Here is a 7,986-nt window from a genome sequence, read left to right on the forward strand (position 1 = left end):
ATTTTACTCATCTACTGTACTAATGATCGACGGAGGAGAAATCAGCGTATTGCATGTTAGACTAGACAAGGAGAGGGGTACATAGTGTATGAATGTGGGAGGGGAAGGAAGGGGGGGGGGTGCCTCTACCTAGTTTAACCATTAAATTGACTTTAGCAATTAGTTATGTGACGATCCAAACAAATAGACTGTGCTTACCGATTATTACATATGCTATATATGAAATTATGCTATATATATATATATATATATATAATATATATATATATGTGTGGGTGTGTTTGTGTGTGTAAGAAGTCAAGTTGTGCTTATTAAAGTGTGTGAGGTTGGAAAGGTGGGTGTACCCACCCCCACCCCTGGATTCACGCCTGGAGAATAAACAGAAGCAACAGACAGATGCAAGTTTGTGATAAATCGTAAACTGGTCGTTATTATTCCTGAAATGATTAATTAGTTGATTCTATGACACGTCACATGTCTACATGTTATAAACAATCCAATTAGTTATAGAATATAAAGTACCGCATGTCAGTATTTGAATACATGATTACAATATATGTGGCACAACATTACAGTCTCCGAATTCAAGAAATTTGAAGTGAAATAAAATGGTTTATTTTCATCATAAGTTGTGACACGTCCGAAAGAGTGAGGCTGGTTACGAAGAAGAATTGAGCATGTAAAATAAGGGGAGAGGAGAGGAAGTGGGAGAGGAGAGGAGGAGCTTTGGGTGAAGAAATTAGCATTTAAAGAGAGGGGCGAGGCGGTTAGTGAAGAAAAAACATACCAACAAAAAGAATGGACTGATATAATACCTCATAAAATAGAAACATGGGCAAAACAAAACAGCATTGGGTATATAAAATAAGGGGGGGGGGGGGGAGAGGAGAGGAAGTGGGAGAGGAGAGGAGAGGAGGAGGAGCTTTGAGTGAAGAAATTAGCATTTAAGAGAGGGGCGGGGCGGTAAGTGAAGAGAAAGCATACCAACAAAAAGAATGGACTTATATAATACTTCAGAAAATAGAAACATGGGCAAAACAAAACAGCAGCGTAGAATGAATAAGTTGCATAATTAACGCCCATCAAAAGATATTATGCGTGACAAGATGTCTGATGTATTAATATTGGGTTAATGAAAAGGAAATTATGAACTTACACGACTTCAAAAACAAGCTGAGACAATGAAGTGTGATATACTTAGATTACCATGCTCATATCTAGAAACTAATGTGTTTGTGTGCAAGCACATGTATTAAATTATGCAACCACGTAAACGTGAATGCTAACGGCTAAAAATAGTATAATTTCCTCACAAGGCTGTGCATTGAACAACCCATCAGTATATGCGTCATGATGGAACAAGCAATGTAGAAAGAACTTTAGGATCAAGAGTATAGGCTGTGCATTGAACAACCCATCAGTATATGCGTCATGATGGAACAAGCAATGTAGAAAGAACGTTAGGATCAAGAGTATAGGCTGTGCATTGAACAACCCATCAGTATATGCGTCATGATCGGAACAAGCAATGTAGAAAGAACGTTAGGAATAAGAGTATAGGCTGTGCATTGAACAACTCATCAGTATGTGCCTCATGATGGAACAAGCAATGTAGAAAGAACGTTAGGATCAAGATTATAGGCTGTGCATTGAACAACCCATCAGTATATGCCTCGTGATGGAACAAGCAATGTAGAAAGAACGTTAGGATCAAGAGTATAGGCTGTGCATTGAACAACCCATCAGTATGTGCCTCATGATGGAACAAGCAATGTAGAAAGAACGTTAGGATCAAGATTATAGGCTGTGCATTGAACAACCCATCAGTATATGCATCATGATCGGAACAAGCAATGTAGAAAGAACGTTAGGAATAAGAGTATAGGCTGTGCATTGAACAACTCATCAGTATATGCCTCATGATGGAACAAGCAATGTAGAAAGAACGTTAGGAATAAGAGTATAGGCTGTGCATTGAACAACTCATCAGTATATGCCTCATGATGGAACAAGCAATGTAGAAAGAACGTTAGGATCAAGAGTATAGGCTGTGCATTGAACAACAACCCATCAGTATATGCCTCATGATGGAACAAGCAGGCAGTGCACTCTTATCGCTTAATTATGTCAATTATTTTCGTCACTAGTTGTGACACGTCAAGAAAAGAAAATTAATTGGTAGTGATATTAAATGTAAGTAAATATTGGCAATGTATACAGTCATCTTATCAAGTATGAAATAGTGGAAGCCTTCGAATGTGGCGTAGCAACAGGACCCGGTGCAGCAAACAGTAATAGGCCACAAAGGCGAGTCCACATTCAATGAATGTGAAAAATGTTGAAATTTAATTTCCTTTTATTTGGCACCTGTATATAGACGCCCGGATATGACCCTCTCCGGCTTTTTGCTGTAGCGGTCAGGATTTCGTTTAAATTTCCCTTTTCTTTATCGGTAGTTCTTACTGGTCAACTCTGAGGACCCAAGCCCGGGGCGGTCGCACGGGCCTAGCTACGCCGCTACACATGTTAATACGATTTTTCATCACAATAAGATGTGGCACGTCCAAGAAATATATATGAATATCGTCGTAAATTTTGTTAACAAATGTTGAAATGCTAAAAGCTAACATTACATTATATGGTATAAATGGAAGTAGCATTCATAGCAATGTATTTGGAGGAGCATACGTCATACACATGTGTCGTTAATTCCATGCCGTGTGACAGAATATATGGAAGTTAGCGTCCATATAACTTGCTAAGCTAAGCTATTTGTTTATGTATACTGAGTACAACAATAGCTACAACTAAATTTTTATATTTTCATCTGTTTTGAGGGAAGAGAATTTACCCGAAATCAACGCAAAACGTTAGCTTTAATTGTAGTCCTTACTTCTTGTAAGATAAGGGAATGAAGATGACGTAGAAACTAGGAATTGTGGGAGAGTCCTTACTTCTTATGTAAGATGAGGGACTGAAGATAACGTAGAAACTAGGAATTGTGGGAGAGTGAATGCAGTTTCATTACTGCTTCCAGTCTCAAATATATGGAGGGAGAAGAGATAGACGGGGCGGGGCGGTAAAAGATACACTTCGCATTTCAAAATTGGTTCTTTTCTGTTATCTGCTATCAACAAATGGTGCACTTGAACTTTGCCACAAAGGTAGCAGACGTTTGATTTATGAGAAAGACCACATGTTTTAATGTTACAAATTTGGCACTTTCCACAGTACTTTCATTCAAAATGGTTTCCCTGTTGTCAACAAGTAGTGCACTTAGACTTTTCCACAAAGGTAGCATACGCTTCATTTATGAGACAGAGCATATTCTTTAATGTCCCCCCCCCCAAAAAAAAAAGAAAAAAAAAAGAAAAAGGAAAGCAAAATACTAGTTTCATAACAAACGGGGACACTTGTTAGATATGAGAATTTGTACCCTTCAAGTGTTTTAATTTACAGGACGTCCTTTAAATTTAATGAAAATGGGGAATTATCTGATTTTCACAAATGTGGGAAGATTGTTCTAGGACTTGCATTCGTTCTTTGCATTTCCCCAGGCTACGTTATTCTTAATGAAATGACATAACTGTAACAGATACATAACAGATACTATCAATTAAGTTCACTAGTTCTGCCTCCTTACTATTAGCTGATTTTTGTGTGGATTACAGAAGATCCACATGTTCCTTTGTGGCCACCGGTGACATTTACAGATGGAGGATTAAAGATGGCACGTCATCGAATGCGAGATTACCAATGTAGGGGAAGCAAGACCTCGTTGCTAGGAACTGTGTCTGTAATTTGAAATCCCACGGCTTTGCGAAGGTTGGATCGGATATTTTTTCTGATGTTCCGTCGATACTGATCAGAAATGGAGTATCCAGAATGTACAGACGAGGACAGTAACAGATGTCTTGGTTTCGGTTCAGTGATAGTTCATCCACATTAAGATTGCCATTCAGTGGTGCCTGATCAAAAGGCTTGGCAATGTGTGTAGTAGTTAAGCGAAACTTTGCGACACCCGTGGCGTAGCTGTGGACACGTATTACTATGGACAGTATGACTGTGGAAGCGAAAATTAGTTTTAGAGGTATTTGTAGCACAATTTGGTATTGCTTGCAAGTAAATTCGAGTTAGTAATCTTGACAAATATTAAATTAGAGAATTTGTGTTTGAATTGACTGTGCATTTTGTCAACGAATATGTATCCTCCACCCATCACGAATGTTTACTGGTTTATAGCAATTTTAAACATGGCAGAGTCTAATCTTTTTGCTTTGAGAACGGAAATTATATTAATTGTTTCAAGTTTAGCGGGTCTTTCAAATATAAACACAGTACTTCAGTATACTTACAGGTAGTATTCTGCCTACAGAGTTCTGACAAGGAGACACGTTGTGGGCAGGTTGGACAACGATCTGTTAAGTGGATGGAAGAAGAGAAGGAGGTGAGAAGAAAAAAAACATATCGGAAGAGGAAGTACTGCCAATAAATGAGCATGCTAAATATCCAAGTTCAAAATTTTCACTTTTATTTTAAATTTTCCGTCGGAGAACTGTTCTCGGTCATTTAGACTAGTAAACAGCAATTGATTTGTTAGAAATTGAAAACGCCTAAGAAATATCATCAGCAGTGATGATCAACAGTGTAGAGTTTAGCCCGAAAACGCCACGTTTGGTTCTACTAACATAACTGAGAGCAAAAGAGGTTGTTAATATGTAGTGTTTATGGAAAGTTCATCCAGTTGTGCCGAAAAATAAATTAGGTTAGAAACTGATCATCAAAAGGCTCAAACTTGTGCGTTTGAATCTACTGAAATGTGACTGTGTTACGGCGCCCTGTAACTCGGTAGAGTTGGTTTATTGGGGGCAGTTAACATGGTAGGCTATTTACAGAAGCCAAGAAGCTCCTTTCAAATAAATGATTAAAAAGTTCCGCTGATTTCAAGACGAATTATTTTCTCCGTCTCTCTGTAATATTCAATAAGAGCAGTGTAAAATTACTTCAAGATACTAATTAAAAGCAACTTGATGTATAATACGGCTGCAACAATGATCGTGAGCACTGGCTGACTAACTTTTCCAGACTCGCTTGCCTCTAAAGATAATTGTTCGACAAGTGGTAAGCGTGGGCTCACACGTGATAGAACATCTGACCACTGATTGGTTCAATATTACTTACTTCTGAACATCATTAACATTCATCACATCTATCGCTAAATGAACCAATCATGAGTGAGAAAGAAAGCAGCATGTGCTTTTAATCTTTCTTATGTTTATTTTTGTCTAAATTTACGGTCCCAAACCAGACGTCTGAAAAAGCAGGTCAAACAATTTCTTATGTATTTTCTTTTTACGGTCGTGGTGCAGGTGCTTGGTAAAACTCAATGGGGTACATGTTCATCCATATCACTTCATTACACTATATCGTGAGTACAAACAATGTCAATTAGTGAGTCCATGTTATGTTTTTGAAAATGCTGATAGTATGAGTAAAAAAACGCATTAAACATATATCTAAAATGTCTTTCTTTGTCTCGACGTAATCCCTCTTCTTTGTTTTAATTAGACGAAATAGTATCATTACTGTTGTTTGGAAATACATTCCATATGTAAACCATATACTTACCTGGACAGGTTTGTGTACACTGATCTCTGGTCACGAAGTTGTTCTCATTACCTCCACAGCCACTGTAGTTGAACGGGACACATACCTTACTGCCAACGTCATAGGCCCATCGCGGGACGGATTTATCGCACGGTCCCTCAACATGTGGTACTAAACAAAAGTTTTCTAAAGGAAGAAAATAATAATTATTATAGTATCGTAAACGCATCATATATGACTGTATAATATAGGTTTGCAAAATGTGACTTCCTACAATACAATGGCGTAGAGGTCTAGGTCGAACCCGGGAACAATGATATCACCGGGCTCACGATTATGAAAATGATAATACATTATGCTCTGCCCCAGGTTACCTTGGGCCCCTAATCGACCTCGGGCTCCTGGCCTGTTGGTGACAATGCATATGACCCTCGTTGCAAAACCATTGCCCCACCCCACTCAATTCCCCGTGACTAACCTTTTAATTACTCCAATATTAAAGCTGCATAGAATCTTACTCAATTGAGCAAACATTCTACGTAGCAGAACGTATTTTTGTGACTTATCAACATCTCACATCGGAACATGCACTCTGTATGGCAGCTACCGTATATAATGCGGTAAACGACATATGTGCGGCACACAATTTTAACCAAAGGTCTTTTATGAATGGTGCCATCAATTTAGCAAAGTTTGTACCCGTCCGCTATGCAGGCTTCATAATAATGTACGACCATTCCACGAATTACAAAGACAGCTAAAAAAACCTTTGAGAAGGATCATATCACTTACGCCGTAGGCAAATCTGTTGGCATTCAGACATTGCAGTAAACCCAGTACCCATTTGGAGTCCATAACCGAAAGGCGTCATTGCACAGTTGTCGCCGTTGAAGTAAACTTTACCATAATCGAGCTCGATATTCAGGTCCATTGCTATGTAGCTGTCATGGGGCTTGCTTCTACATCTTCCACCTGAAGGACAAGACGGAAGAAAAAACATGATATAAAAATTGATGTAATTTGATAATAAATTACAGGCCAACTTGGCAACCGGAAAGATACGATCGAACTTGACCTGGAGAATGGTATGTAGAGAGGTATAACCACGGAAGGGTTAAAGGGTTGTGTATTTAATTCAGTTTGCCTACCAATTGTGTAAACAATTCCCTGTTCCTACAACATATTCTCATTCTTTCCTTTGTCCTTTCAAATCCATGTTTTTTTTTAATGTTGCTGTAGGAACAGGGGAAGAGACCAAAGTCATGACACTTCACCAAGTTTAACCCGACCCATCACCACCTCTCCCCTGCTGAATGCTCCAGTTAGACAAAACTGAAAGCGGAGAGGAGAAGAAGCTGAAAGGAAAGAGGAGAGGAAAGAAAACAATAACGCGATACACACATATTTACTCACAGATTTCACAAGAACCGCGATGGAGTAATCGTAAATTACTTGAACCACCCTGTGCACAGACCCCGACTCCCAGATGACAAGATGACGGATAGGTCAATGCATTAGATCCGCAGACGCGGTCTTCCTCCTTGAGACTGCTGACGTCAGCACAGTCAGAAATCTCGAGACAGATACAGACGGCGGTGTTGCTGACAACATCACATTTTTGTCCGAAAGGGCAAGACGTTTGGCTGCACAAATCTGTAGAGTCATGTGAAGCGTACTATGTTACTGTAGGATATTTTACAGAGGTGTACAACAGAAACGCTTAAAGTTTACGGTATTTAATATTTGGTTTGACTTTTGTATATTTTACTATATTCTTCTTCGTCTTGTCATCAAATAATGTGAAACATTGCGTTATATTTTCGTTATGCCAGCAAAACCCGTCGTGGACAGTGCTCAGAGAAATTTGAATGATTATGGGGAAGAAGAGAATATCGTAAGGAAATTCGAATATCAATTGCCAGAATAATAAACATAGAAGGTTGAGGAGGGCGGTCATGAAGGTGCAAAGACTGCGGAGGGGGTACTGTGGCTAACTTTTCCCCTGAAATATTGGGCAAACTAGTACCTATAGTAGGTTATTGATCCCGATAAAACCGGGTGCGAATTTCCGATAAACCGCGGGGTTTTTCCCCTGGCTCTGACCAAACCTCACCCATCATTTATCTTTAAATATAAATTTGGTAGGTTACCAATGCAAACTGGAGAACTTCCATTCCAATTTCCATTCGCGAGACATTCTAGGCCCGCAGTTGATCCAGCTACAGAAAACCCTTCATTACACGAACAAGTCAACACAGAGCCAATGTTGTAAGAGTTGCCCGAGCATACACCGTTTGTTATATTTATGGGCACGCAGGCAGTTGCTGAAAATAAGAGAATGAGACGTTATCAGGGTTTATCATAGAGGCGATCATATTC

General features: G+C 39.1%; 1 protein-coding gene across 1 annotated transcript; it reads right to left on the reverse strand.

Annotated features, from left to right (window-relative positions):
• Window positions 1-934: 934 nt before the first annotated feature.
• Window positions 935-7,938, reverse strand: LOC139963663 (WAP, Kazal, immunoglobulin, Kunitz and NTR domain-containing protein 1-like). Its single transcript, XM_071964671.1, has 6 exons — window positions 7,758-7,938; window positions 7,021-7,260; window positions 6,400-6,579; window positions 5,629-5,793; window positions 4,356-4,418; window positions 935-4,063 (listed from the first exon to the last, which is right to left on the reverse strand). The coding sequence occupies exons 3-6, from the start codon at window positions 6,536-6,538 to the stop codon at window positions 3,708-3,710; spliced, it is 723 nt and encodes a 240-aa protein (XP_071820772.1). The 5' UTR covers window positions 6,539-6,579; window positions 7,021-7,260; window positions 7,758-7,938; the 3' UTR covers window positions 935-3,707.
• Window positions 7,939-7,986: the final 48 nt, after the last annotated feature.

The sequence above is a fragment of the Apostichopus japonicus genome, chromosome 22 (genome assembly GCF_037975245.1).
Source record: "Apostichopus japonicus isolate 1M-3 chromosome 22, ASM3797524v1, whole genome shotgun sequence".
Lineage (NCBI taxonomy): Eukaryota > Metazoa > Echinodermata > Holothuroidea > Aspidochirotida > Stichopodidae > Apostichopus > Apostichopus japonicus.